This window comes from Rhinatrema bivittatum, chromosome 9 (genome assembly GCF_901001135.1).
Source record: "Rhinatrema bivittatum chromosome 9, aRhiBiv1.1, whole genome shotgun sequence".
NCBI classification, from domain to species: domain Eukaryota; kingdom Metazoa; phylum Chordata; class Amphibia; order Gymnophiona; family Rhinatrematidae; genus Rhinatrema; species Rhinatrema bivittatum.
Window position 1 is genome coordinate 200139132 of NC_042623.1, and position 22957 is coordinate 200162088.

Sequence of the window (22957 nt, forward strand, 5' to 3'; positions counted from 1 at the left end):
TCATCTCAAAGACTCTCATGAATCTACGGAAGGACAAGGGCTTAATGATTCTGATAGCTCCCCACTGGCCACACCAGGTGTGGTTTCCAATCCTCCAGGACCTATCAATACGCCGGCACATTCCCCTGGGGAAGGATCCCCTTCTGATAACTCAGAACGACAGGTACCTGTGCCACCCCAACCTTCAGGCACTGTCTCTGATGGCCTGGATGTTGAAAGGTTAATACTCCAACCTTTCAGAGTTGGTATCCCGAGTCCTGGTGGCTTCACGAAAGCCCTCAACAAGAAGGTCTTATTGCTCTAAATGTCCATAGAACCCTTCACTTGTTCCACTGCGAGGCTCCTGGACTATCTCTGGCACCTGTCAGAATTAGTCCTGAAAACTTCCTCTGTAAGGGTGCATGTCAGTGCAGTGTCTGCGTACCATAAGGGTATAGGAAATGTCTCCATTTCGACACAACCCTTAGTATCACGCTTCATGAGAGTCTTGCTCCATTTAAAACCTCCACTGCACCCTCCGGCCCCTGCTTGGGATATTAACGTAGTGTTGGGATGGCTTATGCAACCTCCGTTTGAGCCTCTCCACTCCTGTGATCTCCGTTATCTCACCTGGAAGGTAGTTTTTCTTCTCGCGATCACATCTGCTTGTAGAGTTAGTGAATTGCAGGCATTAGTTACCTATCTGCCTTACACTAAAATTCTGCATGACAGGGTGGTGCTCCGCACCCACCCTAAATTTTTACCAAAGGTAGTATCAGAATTTCACATAAATCAATCCATTATCCTGCCTACCTTTTTTCCCAGGCCCCATTCCAATCCAGGAGAACAGGCTCTGCATTCTTTAGACTGCAAGTGTGCTCTAGCCTTCTATCTGGACCGCACGTCAGTCCACAGGAAATCCACTCAATTGTTTGTTTCGTCTGATACCATCAGACTTGGAAATCCTGTGGGAAAGCAGACCCTCTCCTCCTGCTTTACCAGAGCAACTCCAAAGTCACCTCTTTTTGCTACCAGCAAGCAGGCATTCCACTCCAAGACCTTGTGAAAGCACACTCTATAAGTGCCGCTTCCTGACATATGTAAGGCTGCTACCTGGAGTTCTCTCCATACATTCGCAGCACATTATTGCTTAGATAAGGCTGGCAGACAAGATTCCATCTTCGGCCAGTCTGTTCTATGCAACTTATTTTCAGTTTGACTTACCAACATCCTTCCACTGACCCGTTAGGGTTCAGGATGCCCTCCTAACCAAATTCCATCCCTGTTGTTGTGCCTGTTGCACGTCTTTGGGTGCATTTGGTGCATTGCTCGGGCATCCTCAGCTCGGTACTCACCCATATGTGAGGACTACCATCCTGCTTGTCCTGTGAGAAAGCAAATGTTGCTTACCTGTAACAGGTGTTCTCACAGGACAGCAGGCTGTTAGTCCTCACGAAACCCACCCGCCACTACTCGGAGTTGGGTTCATTTACGTTTTCTTATTTTATTTTCGCACGTACATTTGCTATATTACGAGACTGAAGGGGGACCCCTGCTGGATATGCCCAGTAGGTGCCAGTCAAAGTTCTAGAAACTTTAACAAAAGTGTTTCATGATTGGGCTCCATCCTGATGATGTCACCCATATGTGAGGACTAACATCCTGCTGTCCTGTGAGAACACCTGTTACAGGTAAGCAACTCTGCTTTACCGTGGCTGCACAGAGGAAGGGGACAGGCCAGCTGTTGTATGTGACTGCCCATGGGAGACCCACAATAGTGGCACAAGTGGTCCAGTATGCTTGGAGACATTCTATTTGTCTGGATCTGTCTGATTGGATGACGAGTAAGATGAAATTGGTTCTTACCTGATAATTTCCTTTCCTTGAGTCCAGTCAGACCTGTCCAAGACCTGCTCTGTGCTGCCAGATTTCCATAATTCTTCAATCTAGATCTGAGATAATACTCTGGTCTGCAATTTTTTTCAGCAGATTCGGTGAGTGATTTTCTCTGTAGTAATTTTTTTTTCCTTTCTAATTGCTTTCTTTTTAGAAGTCTTCTGGATCTTAAAAAATTTTTTCTTTGAATTAAAGTTGTCCACATTTAGGGTCCAGTGCAATAAAGTGTGCTCAGCCTAGCGCACAGATTAACACAAGGTGAGACGTACGCTTTGGACACGCTAGACTAACATCTGATGCAAAAAGGGAATTAGCGCTTCCAAAATGCCCATCCAAATAAACACGTAGTTAATAGTGCTTATCACATGTAAAAGTCATGTAGATGAGGCTATTAGCTATTATCTCCGATGCAGAAAAATGCGGCTTGCCCAACACACCCTTTTTAATGCGGCATATTTAACACCAGCCCTGGAGCTGGCGTTAAGTTATACCGTGAGCCAAGGGCGCAAGAAAAAAACAAAAATACTACTGTCTTTGGTTCCTCCTACTTAGTATCGTTGTGATACTAAGATCTACTGCTTGTGGTGATGAAAATTAAAGGAAAATGTAATGGGCTAATAACCAAAAACACATTGCACATGCACAATATACATGCTCTATGGTGATGCTATTGTGCGTGTAAATCAGCTGCAGGACGAGAAAACGGATCCTTGTATTAAGCGCCCGTTTTCATGATGCGTGCATATCCACGGCTCCTGGGCATCTGATACTTTTGAGTGTTAGGGACACACAATTTCTACCTAGCTCATCCTTTTTAACACGGCTGCTTATTTAAATATAGCATCAGGTGCCCAGGAGAGATGGATGTGCGCGTGTTAGGAAAATGGAGGCTCAATACGAGCGCCCGTTTTACTGCGCGTGATATTGCATTGGCCTGTCAGCTTGTTACAGATAATACTGGCAGGCTGACCTCAGCACGGATGCACAAAAGGGGTGACATCAGTGAGCCTTTTGTTCTCTGTCTCTGTCTGCTAGTGGGTGAGCATAACCCATTCATCTGGACTGGCCTGACCAGACTCAAGGAAAGGAAATTATCAGATAAGAAATAATTTCACCTTACATGTCCAATAAAACAAAAAAATCTCCTTATTTTTTTAAATTTATATTTCCATGCTTGCATACAGAAACAGTTGCACATTTTGATGCCTCCATTTGCTGGGGCAGGAGGCCATAAGACTGACCATATATTGGGCCCAGCTGCAAGGTCACAAATCGAAACTAATAGGAGCATGACATTAGGAAAGGGCAGCCCGGTGACCTAGTAGGAAGCCTAAACACCGTGCTGCTTGGAGGGTACATAAAGAGGGTGTCATGTGCTGCCCTCTGTGTTTTTGTTCCAGAAAACTGTGGATGCCGTCCTTCCCTCCCAGCAGAAGGGGCTATTAGTATGTCTCAGCTACAATGATTTCTAATGAGGGGAGCATCATCTTTGGTGGGACAAAGTGACAAACTGCAGGTCTAGACCATGTTTTCAACCATGTTCAAAGGGATCTTGTCTTATGTTTAAGGATTTTCAGGCAGGTCGCTGGGTCTGTCCGGCAGGTGGCAAACCACGTCATAGTGAACAGCTGGGTCTGTCCGGCAGGCTGCAGAGAAAGAGCTGCAAGGGCTGAGTCTGTCTGACAGGCCACCAATTTATTAGTCTGGCTAGGTCTGTCTGGCTAGCCAGCATCAAGAGGTGAAATAATTGTGCTGTACAAACTCATTCTGTGCTACCTTAATGAATTTCTGATGTTAAATCTCAGTCTGGTTGTGAGAATGCATCATCTATTAAAGCTGTGGCCGAATGTTTTTCCATTATATCTGCCTCTATGCTTGTTTAATATTGCTTTCAATGGGGGGAAGGTGTTATATATAAGGTGCAAAGACTGGGGCTGAGAAAGGTGCAGTTAATAAAAGGGGTAGTGGACAGGCGGGAAGACAGGTGAGGTCCTGGCATAAATATTGCACCGGATCTGATCAAACGCCGTGGCATGTTATGGAATATTTATTAACCAATTATACTGGTTCTTTCATCAAGACTGTTTCAGAAATGAAGACCAGCAAAAATGATGGTTTTGAATTTCTTTCTGTAATCACAGTGGTTGAGTGCTGCTTTCTTTTAACTCTTTTTCTAGCACCATCGCACGTTGGACAGGAAGAAATGGGATGCATCTCATCCAACTCTGGTAGCCGAAGGTCTTTTTGCCTTTGGTAATGTTCTCAGCTACCTAAGACTCTTCTTTATGTACACAACTAGTTCTATCTTGGGGCCATTGCAGGTAAATTATAAATGCTATTGTAAAACAAAAAGCTTTAATCTCACCACTTGTGTAAATTATTAATGGGCTCTAACGTTACAGGCATAGGAACTTAGATGACAGTGCAGAGAGAGTAGCATGCTGGAACAGCTAAAAGGAAACTATTACCACCTCCTATACAAAAGGGACTTTTAAATATCCACACACAAAATTAAGAAATTGCATATTATTGTTTAGCCAGTGCATACACATCGACGCACCAATTTTATAACATGTGCACGTATATGCGCGCATGTTATAAAATTGTGCGCATATGTACGCACGGAAAGCCACGCATGTGCACGCGAATGCTGTCTCAAGCCCGTAAGTGGGGGGAATTTTAGTAGGTACGCATGGCGACACAATAGGCCTTTTTCCCAGTTCGCCCCAATAAAGGAGAGGTCTTTCTAAACCCCCTAGCTAACTTGCTTCCCTTTCATCCTGTTACCCCCAACCCTTAAAACCCCGCTAGCTAGCAAATTGTTTTTTACATGACTTGCACGCCGCCCATAGCAGAAGTAAAGTTACATGGTAGGGGACTCCGACACGCACTTGAGCGTGTAAATACTTACGTGCTGGATTCATGGTACAGACTCAGCCCGCCCATGACCCACCCAGACCACACTCATGCCCTGCCCCCTTTTCAGAAAACTTTTTTTATGCGCATACCGGGAGATACGCACATGGCCGTGGGCCTTTTAATATCTGCAGCAGGTGCGGGTCCAAGTCACATGCGTATCTCACAATTTTTGTACACGCACGCCTTTGAAAATCGACCAGGTATTTATTAGACCAAGCAAAAAATATTCAAAGGAAAAAACTTAATTTATTGGCATATATTACAGTTTGTTACAGCTGCTGACTAGTGCACCAAAGAAACAACATATACAGTGTTTTCTAAACATAGGTCACTAAGTTAAAATAGTTATATTTCAATATGATGAGGTATCTCAATATTGAAGCAGAAGAAATATTACTGTGGATAGATAGTTCTTGGCGTTCATGGAGACATTTTTTAAGGGTTGATTCATGTTACTAGTGCCTTTTGAAAGCTATTTCAGTAAGATACTATCAGGATTTAGTAAATTGAGAATGACAGTTGTTTAAAGTTGTGGTACTGCAGTAGAGATAATGTAAAAATAATGTAATTTAAGTAACATAGGAACTGATGTAATAAGCTGAGCATTACAAATGTGTGCTTAAATTCAGTGCACAGTTTCTTCACACACACATTAAATTTGATGCAGCTAATGGTACGCTAATGAATTGGGAGTTAAAATATAAGCATCAACCCAGAAATGTGAATAAAGAAAATGCTTAGCATTTGTGCACAGAAAACATGGTTTCTGTGCACAAATTATATTTTCTGCACATAAAATATGACTTGTGCGCACAACAAATGCTTTCTGCATGACAGCATTTTTTATGCACCTGAATCATATTTTTTCCCATTGATAAGCAGACTGAATTAGCCATGCTGTCTGAGATATCTGTCTAGGGCTGCCTAAGCGGTGTTGTGCACACAGGATTTGGCAAGGTGTTGCACAAGGGAGGCCATGAGCATCTGTTGCGCGGGGATGAGCGGAGTGTGCCCTTGGACCTTGGCGTACCTGGAGAGGAGCTCCGAGGAAGCACCGAGGCAGGTGAGACGGAACCTCATCTGGGTGGTGATTGGAAGCCAGGCCCCCACCGTGCTGCACGGCCTCCTTGAGGCTAGCCATGCAAGGTTGGTCTCTGAGTAGTCCTCCGACCACTCCAAACCCTTTAGGACCTGCCGCTGGGTAACGGCACAGGCGGCAGGCCGGACAGGAGGCGAAGGCGGATGGGGACATCTGGCGAGGACTGGATACTGAAGAGTAATGCTGGAAAGATGAAGACTCAGGGTTCAGGAGAAGACGATGACTGGACAGATAACAACAAGATAAAACTCTGGATGGAGAGGAATCCGGATAGCACGCTAACTCACTCAGCTTGAAAGGAGGCTCCAGTGGCCAGATGGCCCTCAGGCTATCCACTGAGCACAGTCCGCTGGAGGCTAGGCGAAGCCAGAGTCCAAAACATCGGAGGAAGCTAAAAACGTCAGGCCTCCGCAGTGAGGCTCCGGACTTCCCCATTGGACTCCCAGGACATTCAATGATGGGCAGCGAGGCAAGGACATCAGGAGGACTCTGGACCATGGATGTGGACTGACAACGGGCATGGAAGATCCTCGGCTCCACTGATGAAGATATCCCACCGAGCGCCCTACACACCCCAGCTGGGGTGATCGTGGAACACAGGGCCACTGCGCGCCCTACACAACCCAGCCGGGCTGGTCGCGGACCACGCAGGGACGGGACAGCGCTTAGCCTCGGAAACCTTCGGAGGGACACAGGATATCAGGATACGGATTCGGATTCAGATTCAGAATTCAGATCCAGAATTCATACGGACGAACATCAAGGACATCATAAAGGAGACATCGGGATCTCAGAGGCATGGTGATCATCAGGACAAGACAAAAGGTCATCCAGCAAGAGACCAGGAACAAACGAGGGATCCCACGAAGAAAGGAAAGCCAAGCAGGAGCAGAGACGAGAAATCCAAGAGAGGACTAGCCCCTTGCAAAGGCAAGGAGGGAATAACAACTGATCCCTTTTGTAGGGCTGAAGGAGGAGACGCCTAGGGAGGAGTTCCAGGTCGGGCCCGGGGCATATCCGGCCGCAGGCCCTTTAAATGAGGAAGAGAGACGTGGCCTCGCCCCTAAGAAGAGGAAGGAGTACAGGACCATGGACAGTGGCCCTGCGCAGATGCTGAGCAGGAGAAGGAACGGGCTGCAGGACAGGCCCCGACGTGAGAGGTGGCTTCCCTGCCGCACAAGGTGAACAGGGGGTGGCTCCACGCCGCAGTTGAGACCGGGGACTGCGGCCTCCGGGCCGCAGAGCAGGGATGACATCAACGGCTCCTGCTGCTCCGGAGCGCCAGCACGGCCCAGCCGTGCCGAGCACGAAGGCAGCCTCAGGGCCACGGAAGGATGTCGGCAGTGGCTCCTGCCGCTCTGGGAGGTCAGGGGACAGCAGGGGCCTCTGGGCCGTGAGGTAAGCGCCTGCTTGCGGCTGGCACGTGAGCAGGAGTGCAACAGCACCCCCCTCCTCAAAGGTGTTCCCTCCCTGCCATCGGGAGGTCGAAAACCAAACACAAGGACATCTGAAACTGGAACATACACTTTTCAAGAGAATATGTCTGACTCCAGCTATGGAGCGAGATCTGACTTGGTGGTTGTGCCCTACTGTTCTCACCACAGGAGCACCTTTCTGCACCCCAGCCCATCAACTGGTCCTTACCACAAACACTTCAACCAAGGGGTGGAGAGCCATCTGGACCACGTACAGACACAGGAATTGTGGTTGGTATCAGAATGAGCTCAGCATATAAACTTATTGGAGCTCAGAACGATAAGGAATGCCCGCCTCACATTTGGAAACCTTCAGTGGGGGAAAAATGTCATGATCCCCATGGACAATCAGGTAGCTATGCTCTACATAAAACAAAGAAGGAGGGTCCAGTTCCTGGATCTTGTGCAGGGAAGCGATCGAGATCCTGGAGTGGGTGGAGGAACAGTCCGTCTCTCTACAGGTGTATCTCCCAGACTAAGCAGAATTTTCCATCCGCACAAATGAGCTCTTCACCAGGAAGTGGTGAACAAACTCTTTGCGACATTGGTTCTTTCTTGCATGGACCTCTTTGTGATGATACACAATGGGAAGTTGAGAGAGTTCTGCTCAGTCTACCCCAGCAGGATGCATGCCTCATACCATGGATTGGGGGGGGGCTCTTTTACCCCTATCCACCCCCCATTTCTACTTCAACCTTCACTTAGACTTGGCAATTCGCTTCCCCAACTGTGAAACTCTCTTATCTTTGCCCTAACTACTAACTACTTATCTTCCCCCTAACTACTAAGGTGATTCACAAGGCCCAAGACAACAGAAAACCTTGGTTCACGCCTGAACTGAAAGCAATCAAACTACACCTCAGAAATAAAGAACATATTTGGCATAGAAATCCGTCTCCCTCAACTTTAGCAAGCTACAAATCAACCCTCAATACCTACAGGAACTCCATTTTCAAAACCAAGAAAGAATTTTTTGCAAAAAAAATTCACCACTTCATTTTCGATTCCAAAGCTCTTTTCTCCCTCATCTCTGCCCGGACCAAACCACTGCCACCATCCATTCCAGATGACCATGCTCTATCAAAGCCACAGAACTGGCCAACTTCTTCGAAAACAAAATTACTATTCTCACCAAACAGTTTACTACACCCAACCCCCCCATCCCCCATCAGAGGGCACCATTACCACGGCTGACTGCCAGGTTTGACTCGAGACCACCTCTTCACTCGAAGTGGAAAATATTCTGAAAAAACTCAAACCCTCATCTCATCCTCTAGACTCCATCCCTTCCAACCTCCTCATTTCAATACCAAATACCATTGCCAAGCCCATTGCAAAAATCATCAATTGCTCGTTAACCCAAGGACTAGTTTCCGATTCTCTAAAACAGGCCATTTTGAAACCTCTCCTAAAAAAAACCCAACTTGTCAACTACAGACCCAGCAAATTTCCGCCCCATTGCCAACCTTCCCTTCATCGCCAAGATCATGGAGAAAATAGTTAATAAACAACTCTCAGAATTCCTGGAGGAACACAAGATCCTATCTCCATCACAATATGGTTTTCGTAAATCTCTAAACACGGAATCACTTCTGATCTCGCTTACCGACTCCATCATTGTGAACATGGACAAAAAACAATCGCACCTTCTGATTCTACTTGATCTTTCGGCTGCCTTTGATACAGTCAACCATTCAATTCTGCTTGACCGACTCATGGATATTGGCATCTTGGGTTCTGCCTTGAACTGGTTCCGTTCATTCCTTAGCAATAGATCATTCAAGGTGAAAATCAATAATAAACAATCACACTCAGTTAGATCCAACTTGGGTGTTCCACAAGGTTCTGCCCTTTCACCAACCCTCTTCAACATTTATCTACTTCCTCTTTGCCTCCTCCTCACCAAGCTGAAAATCAAGCATTACGTATACGCGGATGATATCCAAATTCTCATCCCCATCAAGGAGTCATTACAAAAATCCTTCATTTTTTGGGACAGTTGCTTCCAGGAAATCAGCTCTCTCCTCTTTTAAGCTTAACCTAGTCATCAACAAAGACAAGACAGAATTCCTAATCATTTCTCAAGATGAAAACCTTTTTACTAGAGAAACAACTTTTCACCCAGATGATCAACCTCAGGTCTATAACCACTCTCTACCTACCTTCACTTCAACAATGCCTGATAACTTCAAAAATTCTTCTTATGTAAGAGATCTAGGCACCCTCTTGGACAACCAGTTGAACCTTAAAAGGTTTCTCAACGACGAAAGAGTGCTTTTTCAAATTACAAGTTCTTAAAAAGCTTAAACCCCTCCTACACTTCTATGATTTCCGTTTGGTTCTTCAGTCAATCATACTCACCAGAATTGATTACTGTAACTCTTTGTTGCTTGGGCTCCCAGCTGTAACCATAAAGCCACTACAGATGTTACAGAACTCAGCCGCCAGGATTTTGACGAACACAAAAAAGAGGGATCACATCACATCACACCCATCCTTTACAATCTCCACTGGCTCCCCATTAAATATAGAATTCTCTACAAAGTGCTAACCATCATGCACAAAAACCTACACAACCTTGCCCCAATCGATCTCACTTTCCAAGTTCACCCTAATTATTCCACCAGACCGATGAGAAGAGCATACCTAGGCACTCTCTTCGTCCCTCAAGCAAAAACATCTCTAAGAAAAAGGGCCTTTTCTACCACAGGTCCTACTCAATGGAACACTCTCCCTCCAGACCTCCGACAGGACCCCTGCCCAATCTCCTTTAAGAAAAAACTAAAAACATGGTTATTCAACCTTGCGTTTCCAGAACCCTCTTTTTAGCTTAAAGCTTTCTCTCCATTTTTCGCAACACATCCCTGTTTATTTCTTTCACAAGCATGGTTTGGTTTGTTATTAGTCTCTCTCTCATTTCCGCTTTTACTCAGGTTCCCTTTGAAGAGACCCTCAGATACCCTTTGATTTTTCCTCTTATTTTTCTGCTATTCACAACTCTCTTTTTCTGCACATCATCTTATTTCCTCCTCTCTAATTGATCCAAGCACAAGCACAATTAATTTGGATCGATCACTTGTTGTGACCTTTATTACTATGTAATTCAAATTGTTTATTCTATTATTTACCTTTATTACTATGTAATTTCAAATTGTTTACCTGGTTATTCATGTCTCTGACTATGTTACTTACTTAAAGTTTCTTAGACGTTCATGGTTCCATGTAATGCCTTCACGCAAGTTTTTGTTCATTGTAAACCGGTTTGATTTGCATCTTATGCAAGAAGATCGGTATATAAAAACTATAAATAAATAACTAAATAAATAAATAATTTCCAGGACAGTCCAGAAGTATATACTGCACATTGCAGACCTCATTCTAGTTTATTTATTTATTTATTTATTTCAGATTTTTATATACCGGCATTCGAGACAGCAGTCACATCGTGCTGGTTCACATAAAACAGGGGTGCATAGTAAACATAACTATAACAATGGTGTTGAAAAGGCAGTTACATATAACATGGTGATAAGAACTTGGCTGAGAAGGAAGAGAAAGGAAAGGTTATTAAAATTCACACAGGTAAACGATAGAAGATAAGGATGACCATGGTGTATTTGGAGATTAGTTAATCGAGTTGGAGATTAGTTAACCATGTTGGAGATTAGTTAACCATGGTATAGTTGGAGATTAGGGGTGGCTTGGCGGTGTTCTATCAATTGGCGTCCGGGAAAGCTTGTGTGAATATCCAGGTCTTTAGTCTTTTTTTGAAAGTTGAGATGCATGGTTCTGTTCTTAGATTTGAGGGGATGGAGTTCCATAACGGTGGAATGGCTGTAGAGAAAGCCCGGTCTCTTAGTGTGCAGTGTCTGGTGGATTTGGACGGTGGAACCTGTAGCGATCCCCTGTATGCATCTCTTGTCGGTCTTGACGAATTGTGTAGTCGGAGAGGGATCTGTAGGTCAATGGGAGCCAGTTGGTTGATGTTTTTGTATGTGGTAAGAATGGCCTTGTATATTATTCTAAAGTGTATAGGTAGCCAATGGAGGCTCTTTAGAATGGGGGTTATGTGGTCCCTTCTCCTGGTATTTGTCAGAATTCGTGCAGCTGCATTTTGCACCATCTGAAGCGGTTTGGTGTATGAAGCGGGAAGGCCAAGTAGGATGGTGTTACAATAGTCTAATTTTGAAAAAATGATTGCTTGTAGAATGGTTCTGAAATCTTGGGCATGGAAAAGTGGTCTAATTCTTTTCAGCACTTGTAGTTGGTAGAAACAGTCTTTGGTGGTTTTGTTAATAGTGGCTTTGAAATTCAGGCGATTATCAATTAAGACTCCTAGGTCTCTCACTTGTGTGATTGTTGGCGTGGCTTGTTGTGCAGAGGTGATGGTGCTGTTTTCTGAGGCGATGAGCAGGAGTTCAGTTTTGCCGGAATTTAATACCAGGTTTAGGCTGGTGAGGAGGAGTTTAATTTTTTGAAGGCATTTATCCCAATAAGCCAGAGTTTTTGCGAAGGAATCCTTAATGGGTATCAGGACCTGGATATCGTCCGCGTAAAGGAAGTGTTTGAGGTTGAGCTCGGTGAGAAGTTGGCATAATGGTATAAGGTAAATGTTAAATAAAGTAGGAGACAGGGAGGACCCCTGTGGGACTCCTACTGACGACGGGTGTTGAGAGGATTCTTTGTTCTGTATCTTGACCTTGTATCCTCTATTGCTGAGAAATGATATGAACCAAGATAGAGCTGTGCCTGAGATACCTATGGAGGCTAACTGGTTAATGAGTAATGAATGATTAACGGTGTCAAAGGCTGAAGAAAGGTCCAGTAGGATCAGTAAGAAGGCTTGACCTTTATCGAGGCCCAGGATGAGGTGATCTGTTAAGGAAATGAGGAGGGACTCCGTGCTTAGTGTTTTGCGGAAACCGTATTGTGATGGGAAAAGGAGGTTGTTTTCTTCAATGTAGTTTGAGAGTCGGGTGTTCACCAATTTCTCCATAATCTTGGCTATGAAGGGAAGGTTGGCGATTGGACGGTAGTTGTTTGGGTCATTAGGATCTAGATTAGGTTTCTTGAGTAGTGGTTTGAGAGAGGCCAATTTTAGGTCATCTGGGTAAGATCCTTGCGTTAATGAGCAATTTATGATGTCTGACAGGGATTTGGAGATGGAGTCAGGAATTGATAGAAGCAATTTCGAGGGGATGTGGTCCGAAGGGTGAGAAGATGGTTTCATTTTCCGTAGTATACCTTGGATCTCAATGGAAGAAGTGAGTTCCAGTTCTTCTAAGCGGGAATTTTTGAAGGCGGTCTGATGTGGTGTTGAAGTAGAAGCGGTGTTAGGGGGCAGTTGAGTTAGAAGTTTGCTGATTTTGTTCTTGAAAAATAGCGCTAGTTCTTCCGCTTTAGATTTGGCTTGGTTTAGAGCAATTTCTGATGGGTTTATTTTAGTGAGGTTAGAGACGTAGCTAAAGAGGGCTTTAGCGTCGAAGATTAGTTGCTTTATCTTGGCCCAGACAACCTTGGTATGCCTTTCTAGTTCGACTATCCATTGCCCCACCTATTCCCCTAGGAGACACGAGGATCTTTTGACTCAAGAAGATGGCACTCTCCTTCACCCCATGCACTCCTCGCTGCATCTCACTGCTTGGAGGTTGAAAGGAATGCACTGAGCCACTTGCGCTTGCCAACGGAAGTTCAGGACGTCTTGGTGTCATCCAGGAAAACTTCTGCCAGGAGAAATTTTCAGGTCACGTGGCACTGATACTCAGCCTGATGTGGGAGCAGAGACATAGACCCCTTCTCTTGCTCCTCAGAGCTGTTACTAGAGTATCTCCATTCCCTCTATTAGGCAAGACTGGCAATGGCATCTGTGTGGGTCCATGTGAGTGCTGTTGCTGTTATCAAGCTTTCCCCCTTCGAACCACTGCATAGCAGCCATATGAAGTTGTGGTAACTTCAGCAAAATGAGTCACTGGTTCACCTCTCTCCATATCTTTAGTTTCACCATGAGAAGGTCACCTTGCGAATACATCCCTTATTTTTACCCAAAGTTGTGTTGCCTTTCCTCCTTAATCAGACCATCACATTACTGATGTTCTTTCCCAAACCGCATGGGAACGAGAGGGAACAACTTCTCCATTGGACTGTAAGAGAGATTTAGCTTACTATAAATGTAGGACACATTCCGAGAAGAGGGCTTTTCAGCTGTTTGTCTCCTTTAACCCGAATGCACCGGGACTCCCAGTGGCCAAACAGACTCTTTCCAATTGGATTTCGTAGTGCATTCACTTTCGTTACGCCATGCGAGCATTGAGCTTTTCAGACACGCTGAAGGCTCATCAAGTAAGAGCAGAGGCAGGTTCAATGGCTCATCTCCAGAAGGTTCTAGTGCTGGACATTTGTAAAGCTGCATGTGGACCTTGCTGCACACTTTTCACATCTCATTACTGTCTTGATCAGCAGGCCTCTTCAGATACACAACCGCAATCCACGATGGCATGACCCTGTTCCGTCCCATTCCTGAGTCTTCAGATTGCGCTCATAACCCTCAGCTGAGGAGTCCCAGACAGCATGGCTAATTCAGCCTGCTTATCAATGGGGGAAAAAAGCAAGTTTGCTTACTGTACATGATGTATTCCATAGATAGCAGGCTGAATTAGCCATGCTGACCCACCCACCTCCCTGGATAGCCTCAAAGTTATACACTTCATTGGATGAGCTTTACTATAGACTGAAGAGAAGAAGATGGTGCCATGCAGGAAAGCACACACAGTTGCACAGAACCAAAGCTCTGTGATCTTTGAGAAGCTCTGCCTAGGGTGCCTCGGAAGGATGTCTCAGACAGCATGACTAATTCATCCTGCTATCTACAGAAAACACCATTTTCGGTAAGAAAACTTGCATTTATGCCCAGAAGAATGGTTTATGTACACACAGTATATTTTCTGCACATAAAATCCTGACTACAGGTCCTGGCAGGTCCCGGAGACTTCCAACTATAGACTAACGTTAGCTGAAAGTTTACTTAACCTTGGACTAGAAGCTATGTTTCCAGCGCTAAGAAAGAACAAATTAAGACAACATACCTCTCTGCCCTGGGCGGTAATAGCCAATGCCATCAATAGCATGTGATTTGCATACGAGGGTGCCAGCCTGTATGTACATTGTTGTGCGCAGAACTTCTTGCTATATTGACAGTAAAATTTGGGCCCAAAAAATGTGTGCACAATTGCGAGTTAATCTGTGCACTCTGCTCAGTACATCTTGTTACATTGACCTATAATCAGTAGTCGAAAACATACAGGGTTTTACCACAGGAAATTACAATCATAAACAATATAACAACAACCTGTGTGTGTATTTTTTTATAAAGATTTATTTAAACAAGTTGTATCAAAAATTCATTTAAAATATTTAATACATACAAAACAGTATATATTATTCATATAAACTCATACACTCTCCACATTCATACCCAATACAAATTTATCACATATAAATTACACATCAAAAATAACAGAATAATTTATTAAATACTCCCCCTTCAATATTGTTGTTCTTCTATATGTATCATCCACAGTGGTACCCTCCTTTCAATTTCTTTTCATTTCTTCTTATTCTATTTAAATGTAATTTCTTCACAACATGTTCCTCTTCCCGACAAGAGACTCCTGTTTCACCCAAGGTTTTTGCTTTTGAGAACACAGGCCCTAAGAATTGGGGCTACTTTTTTATTGAAATTCCCCTGCAAATGTCATCTTAACTATAAAGGGTCAACTTACCTATTTTTCTTACCAAATCAACTAACCCAGTTTCTTTCTGATAAAATTATAATGCAGGGTACTGAAGAGCAATGTTCAAGTTCACCCACACCCATTAGGCTGTGAATATCTCTCATCGGGAAATAATCCTTCTCACATTATTTAGACTATATATCTTTCCTTAAAAGATTTAGTTTAAGTTGAATTAGTAGAAATTTGTGTGATGGATCTTCTTCTTGAAATATGGAGGATCTTTAATGAAGTATGGTAAATGTTAAAAGTTTGATTTCAAGGTTGATGTTAAAATTGTCTTTTTTCTTATCTAAGCTTCAATGTTCTAATGTCAAGAATAATGTCTTGATATGTAATTTAAAAAATCATAATAAAAAAAATGGTACAGTGGGCACCAACGAGATAGGAAAATGTGGGAGGGAGGTTCTGGAAGCCAAATTTAGGGTCTTAGGTAGAAACCTGAAATCCAGAACCTCCAGGGTAGCAGTCTCTGAAGTGCTCCCTGTTCCACGCACAGGTCTCAAGAGGCAGGCAGAGCTCCGGAGTCTCAATGAGTGGAGGAGACGATGGTGCAAGGAAGAGGGATTCAGTTTTGTAAGGAACTGGGGAATCTTTTGTGGAAGGGGGAATCTTTTCCAAAGGGATGGGCTCCACCTTAACCAGGGTGGAACCACACTGCTGGCACTAACCTTTAAAAAGGAGATAGAGCAGCTTTTAAACTAGAACACACCCAGAGCTATAGCCAAGCTTGCAAAAGAATCGGAGTATTATTATTATTTTATACGTTTGGTTTTATTACCCTGTTCTCTCTAATCCTAGTTTATTCCCCTGTTTTATGTAATCGCATTCTTACATGCTTGTTATTGTTATAATGTAAACCGAAATGATATGTAACTTTGCTACATGAATTGCAGTATAAAAAAATGTTAAATAAATAAATAAAAACAAAGGGGAAAGCCGACAATCGCTCAGCAGTACATGGTTCGGAGGGAGGTATCTTCAAAGGATACTAATGATGCATTAGAATTAGGGCATCCCAACAGTGAGGTTCCAATAATAAGAAAAGTAGTCCAAGTGCCTGTAACTAAAAACTCACCTGAGCTAAAAAATTCAAATTATCCTTATCAATTAAAAAGCAGAATGAAAATACAAACAAAAAACACTCTTTGAAATGTTTGTATGCTAATGCCAGAAATCTAACAAGTAAGATGGGAGAATTAGAATGTATATCAGTGAATGATGACATAGACTTAATTGGCATCTCAGAGACATGGTAGAAGGAGGATAACCAATGGGACAGTTCTATACTGGGGTACAAATTATATCGCAATGACAGAGAGGAGCATCTGGGAGGCGGAATGGCGCTTTATGTCTGGGATGGTAGAGTCCAACAGGACTCTGCATGAGACTAAATGCACAATCAAATCTTTATGGGTAGAAATCCCTTGTGTGTCGGGGAAGACTATAGTGATAGGAGTATACTACCATTCACCTGCCAATATGGTGAGACGGACAGTGAAATACTAAGAGAAATTAAGGAAGCTAACCAAATTGGTACTGCAGTAATAATGGATTTCAATTTCCCCAATGTTGACTGGGTAAATGTATCATTGGGACATGCTAGAGAGATAAAGATCCTGGAAGGAATAAATGACAGTTTTATGGAGCAATTGGTTCAGGAACTGAAGAGAGAGGGAGCAATTTTATATCTAATTCTCAGTGGAGCATAGGATTTGGTGAGAGAGGTAACGGTAGTGGGGCCGCTTGGCAATAGTGATCATAATATGATCAAATTTGAATTAATGACTGGAAGGGGGACAGTAAGCAAATTCACGGCTCTAGTGCAAAACTTTCAAAAGGGAAACTTTAATAAAATGAGAAAAATAGAAAAAAACTGAAAGGAGCAGCTACAAAGGTAAAAAGTGTGCAAGAGGCATGAACATTGTTAAAAAAAATACCATCCTAGAAGGACAGTCTAGATGTAGTCCACACATTACGAAAGGTGGAAGGAAGGCAAAACGATTACCGGTATGGTTAAAAGGTGAGGTGAAAGAGGCTATTTTAGCCAAAAGATCTTCATTCAAAAATTGGAAGAAGGATCCAACAGAAGAAAATAGGATAAAGCATAGTCGTTGGCAAGTTAAATGTAAGACAGGCGAAGAGAGAATTTGAAAAGAAGTTGGCTGTAGAGGCAAAAACTCACAGTAAAAACTTAAAAAAAAATATCTGAAGCAGAAAGCCTGCGAGGGATTCAGTTGGACCATTAGATGATTGAGGGGTTAAAGGGGCACTTAGAGAAGATAAGGCCATCGCGGAAAGATTAAATGATTTCTTTGCTTCGGTGTTTACTGAAGAGGATGTTGGGGAGATACCCGTTCTGGAGAAGGTTTTCATGGGTAATGATTCAGATGGCCTGAACCAAATCACAGTGAACCTAGAAGATGTGGTAGGCCTGATTGACAATCTGAAGAGTAGTAAATCACCTGGACCAGATGGTATACACCCCAGGGTTCTGAAGGAACTAATAAATGAAATTTCAGATCTATTAGTAAATATTTGTAACCTATCATTAAAATCATCCTTTGTACCTGAAGACTGGAAGGTGGCTAATGTAACCCCAATATTTTAAAAGGGCTTCAGGGGCGATCTGGGAAACTACAGACCAGTTAGCCTGACTGACTTCTTGATTATGCCTTCACTTGCGGCCTGGCATCATCGTATGATGGACATGGCTCTACTGGAGCGAATGGACTTTCCCAAATCTCCTAAGCCCATGGACAAACACTATGCAGATTGCTGGGCTCACTATTATTCTCGTCTCTCCCCGGATTTTCAAAGTCAATTGAGTACAGCCGTTTACCAAGTCACTTGGTACTCCACTCCTCCCGGGGCGAGTAACCCCTGAGTGGATTATGCTGCATACTTTTCTTTTTCTCTGATTTTTTTTTTCATCTTGTTTTGCTAGTTCGTTAAGGGTCTTATTAACGTATATGGAAAATGGGGCTTTTGGGCAGAGCTCGCGGGGGGGGGGGGGGCGGTGAGGGGTGAGGTTGTGTCTTTTGGATTTTGGAGGTGGTTGTATGGGTGGGACTTGTGAGGCGAGACTGGTATGCGTAGCTTGAATGTAAGCAGGGATTGGTTCGGGGATTTCGTTTGATTACAGGGGTGGATGCTGATACTTAAAAGGAGACGTGCATAACCACTGTACTGATTGTTCTCTTGTTGGTATCATTTTTCTTGTATACTTCCTTGTGCTTGTGGAAATGCATGCCTTAGCAATAAAAATGATTTTGCAAAAAAAAAAAAAAAAAGGAAACCCCCCCCCCAGTGCCTTTCCAATTCCTAAGAAAATTCAGAAGTTGATTGACCAGCAGTGGGATTCCCCCGACTGGGAATTGCGAGTCGGCAGGGCCATGACCAAGCTTTATCCACTAATGCAGGAGCATTTGGATGTTCTTAAGGTTCTGAAGGTGGATGCGGCGGTTTCAGCGGTCACCAAGAAGATGACCATCCCGGTAGCTGGAGCTTCTACTCTGAAGGATGTTCAGGATTGGAAGCTGGAGATGCACCTCAAGCGGGCCTTTGAGGTTCTGGGGTTAGGCCTGCTAGCAGTGGTCTGTGCCAGCCTCATGCAACGGGCCTGTTTGTGTTCGATCCAGAAGCCGAAGGAACAGACTACCTCTGGGATCCTGTCCCCGGACAAGGTGGCTCGACTGGGAGGCGGGGGGTTACGTATGGCGCTGATGCCTTATATGACCTGGTACGGGCCACGGCTCACGGTATGGTCTCGTTGGTGGCGGCCCGGCGTCACTTGTGGTTGTGAAATTGGTCGGCTGATCTTTCGTCGAAATCGCAACTTTGTAATTTGCCTTTTCAGGGAAAGCTTTTGTTTGGTGAGGATCTGGATCGCCTGATGAAGTCGCCAGTGGAGACAAAAGGAAATAGACTTCCGGAGATCGGAAGTCGATCAGGAAGTCTTTCTCCTCGCGGCGTCGTTTTCGAGACTCGAGGCATTTTCGTCTGACAAGATCCTCAGGGACCTCAGCTCCAAGACAGGCTTCACATAGACAGCAGTCCTTTCGGGGGACTGGCAGGTCATCTAGAGGCGGGTGGCAGTAAGTCCACCCAATGAGATCCAGCAGGTCCACTCTCCGGCTCTGGTAATCGGGGGCAGGCTAGCCTGATTTTATGGGGAGTGGACCAAAATAACATCCAACCGGGGGTATTAAGCTTAGTGAGAGAAGGTTATGCCTTAGAATTTGCTCGTCCTCTCAGGCCGGCCTTTCTGGAGTCGTGCTGTCTTTCCCGAAACAAGCAAGCAGCGTTCCAGGAAACACTTCAGCGATTGTTAAGTCTACAGGCTGTGCTGCTGGTGCCCGTGGCTGAAAGGGGGCAAGGCAGATATTCCATCTATTTCGTAGTACCAAAAAAGGAGGGCACTTTCCGGCTTATCCCAGATCTCAAAGAGGTCAACCAGGCTTTGAAGGTGCCACATTTTAGGATGGAGACATTTCGTACTGTAATTGTGGCGGTAAGGAGCGTCTCTGGATCTCACCGAAGCTTATCTTCATGTCCCCATCCGGCAAGAACATCAGAAGTACCTCAGGTTCATGGTGTTGGGGCAACATTATCAGTTTCAAGCACTTCCCTTCGGTCTGGCCACTGCTCCGCGTACCTTCACAAAGGTGATGGTGGTGGTAGCCGCGGCCCTGTGACAGGAGGGACTGTTGGTGCACCCGTACCTGGATGACTGGATGATTCGGGGGAAGTCACTGGAAGAGTGTGTGCAGTCCGTGGACTGCGTGAGGTCTCTCCTGGAATCTCTGGGCTGGATCATCAATGTGCAGAAGAGTCATCTGCTGCCATCTCGTATCCTCGAGTACTTGGGAGCCCGTTTTGACACTTTGCGGGGCTGGGTGTTCCTTACAGATGACAAGTTGAACAAGATCCAGGAGCAGATAGCTCGGCTTCTTCGTCTATCGCAGCCGAAGGTCTGGGATTATTTGCAGGTCCTGGGCTCTATGGCATCCACATTGAAACTGGTGCCGTTGGCATTTGCTCATTTGAGGTCCCTTCAGAGGTGTTGCTGTTGCGCTAGAATCCTCGATCGCAGCAATACTTTCTGCCCCTGCCTCTGACGGATTCGGCCAGGTCCAGTCTGGCCTCCTGGATGACATGGAGAAATCTGGAGAAGGGAATGCCTCTCGAAGTCCTTGATTGGGTGGTGGTCACCACGGATGCCAGTCTTCACGGATGGGGTGCAGTGTGCCTGGGCAAGTCAGCGCAGGGACTTTAGTCGACGACGGAACAGGCATGGTCCATCAATTGACTGGAGACGAGAGCGGTGCGCAGGGCTCTGGTTGAGTTTCTACCCTGGGTTCACGGTTGGATGATACAAGTTTTTTTGGACAACTCGACCATGGTGGCTTACATCAACCGCCAGGGGGAACCAAGAGTCCGGTGGTGGTGCAGGAGGCTCGACTGTTGTTCGAGTGGACAGAGATCCATATTGAGGGGATCGCTGCCTCCCACGTAGCAGGAGTCGACAACATCCAAGCAGATTATCTCAGCCGGCAGCAGTTGGATCTGGGGGAGTGGGAACTATTTCTGGAAGCCTGGAAGTTTCTCTGCAATCGATGGGGGACTCCTCAGTTCGATCTGATGGCAACAAGTCTCAATGCCATTATGCAGAGGTTCTTCAGCCGTCGAAGGGAATCCGGGGCAGTAGGGATCGATGCCCTGGTATGCCCGTGGCTGATCGGAATTCTCCTGTATGTTTTTCCTCCGTGGCCTCTTATAGCAAGGGTACTCAGACGGATAGAAAGTTATCGGGGGGTGGGTCGTAGTGGTGGCTCCGGAATGGCCTTGTCGTCCTTGGTTCGTAGACCTGCTTCTGTTAGCAGTGGACGGACCGGTTCAACTGTCCCACTTGCCGAATCTGTTACATCAGGGTCCCATATTTTCGGATCAGGAGGATTGCTTTTGTCTCGCGGCCTGGCTTTTGAGAGGAGGTGGTTGCATGTGAGAGGTTACTCCGATCCGGTAATAGCTACGCTTCTGCAAGCGTGTCGTCCTTCTACCTCATTGGCTTATTCCAGAGTATGGAAGGTTTTTGAGACCTGGTGTGGACAACAGGGATTGGACCCTCTTAGGGTTTCAGTCTCTCATATTTTGTCTTTTTTGCAGGAGGGCTTAACCAAGGGGTTGGCCCATAGTTCACTTCAAGTCCAGGTCTCAGCCTTAGGTTGTCTCAGAGGGAGAGTACAGGGAAAACTGTTGGCTGCCCATCCAGATGTGGTGCAATTTTGTGTGGAGTTAAGCATCTCCGTCCCCCTCTGCGGAATATTTGTCCAGAGTGGAATCTCAATCTCATGTTGAAGGTCCTTTGCGAGGAGCCCTTCGAGCCTTTGAGTTGTATGTCTGTGAAAAGCCTCACTCTGAAGATGGTCTTTTTGGTCGCTATCTGTTCGGCTAGGAGGATATCCAAGTTGCAGGCGCTTTCTTGTCGGGATCCATTTCTGCAGATTTCACTGGACAAGTGGGAACGGTGCCTTCGTTCCTTCCCAAAGTGGTGTCCAGTTTTCATGTGAACCAAACTGTGGAGTTGCCGGGATTTCCAGATTGGTCGAGAACTCCATCTCTTAGATGTAAGACGGGTGATATTGCGTTACTTGAAGGTCACTAATGAGTTCCGGCGCTCTGATCATTTGTTTGTCCTCTTCGGGGGTGCAAAGAAGGGAGAGAAGGCGTCAAAATCCTCTTTATCTCGGTGGATAAAAGAGACAGTCTCCAAGGGAAGACCAGTTCCGGGGGCTCTTTGGGCACATTTGACTTGGGCTCAGGCGACGTCTTGGGCTGAGTGTCAGTTAGTGTCCCCACAGGAGATGTGTAGAGCCGCGGTGTGGTCTTCATTACACACTTTCACCAAACACTATCGTTTGAATGTGCGGGATCCGGAGGCTGTCCCTTTTGGGGAGAGTGATCTGCGAGTGAGTCTTTCGGTTTCCCGCCCGGTGTAGGAGGGCTTTGTACATCTCACTTGTCTGGACTGAGCTGGGTATGTTCAGGAAAGGAAAATTGGTACTTACCTGCTAATTTTCGTTCCTGTAATACCACAGATCAGTCCAGAGACCCGCCCTGAGAATCTGTGCCGAAAGACTGCTGTAGTTTTTTGTTTGCATTGCAGAGTTGCCATTTTTGGCTGACATTTTTCTCAATTATGGTTTTGTTGAATTGGTTTCCAGTTGGTCAGGGGTATCCATTTGGGAGTTGTCCTTCTAAATAGTTTACTTATCTTGATTTGGGTATTGAGTAATACTGAGGGACTGCAGGTAGCACTCTCAAATATGTGGCAGTGCCCAAAGTTTTGTTTTCTACCTCCATCTGCTGGTAGGGATGAATAAACCCACTAGTCTGGACTGATCTGTGGTATTACAGGATCGAAAATTAGCAGGTAAGTACCAATTTTCCTTTAATACCTGCTTCGCAGCAGCCGGTAACTTGCTAACAGGCAAACTGTTGTGAGCTAACTACAAACATACAGGCCGAGACAGAACGGTGCGCTCGGCTGAGTGCACCGTTTAGCCCCATTTGACTGTGCGTTTTACACGCGCGTGTAAAATGCGCAGCCAACCCCCCTCCCGAAACTAATAGCGCTCATCATATGCAAATGCATGGTGATATTAAGTCGGAGGTCACAAAAATAAAAAAAATTCAAAATTTAAAAATTTAAAATTTAAAAAAAAAAAAAAAAATCTGCCCGTGAGTTGGAAAACGGATGCTCAATTTTGCCAGAGTCCGCTTTCTGAACCTGTGGCTGT

General features: G+C 45.0%; 1 protein-coding gene across 4 annotated transcripts in view; it reads left to right on the plus strand.

The window, feature by feature from the left end:
• TRPC1 (transient receptor potential cation channel subfamily C member 1) overlaps positions 1-22957 on the plus strand; it is a 205611-nt gene that overhangs the window by 131261 nt on the left and 51393 nt on the right. For all 4 annotated transcript variants that reach the window (XM_029615475.1, XM_029615478.1, XM_029615476.1 and 1 more), the window contains exon 9: positions 4053-4196. In XM_029615475.1, coding sequence (XP_029471335.1) covers positions 4053-4196 — 144 coding nt within the window. The remainder of the gene's footprint in view (positions 1-4052; positions 4197-22957) is intronic.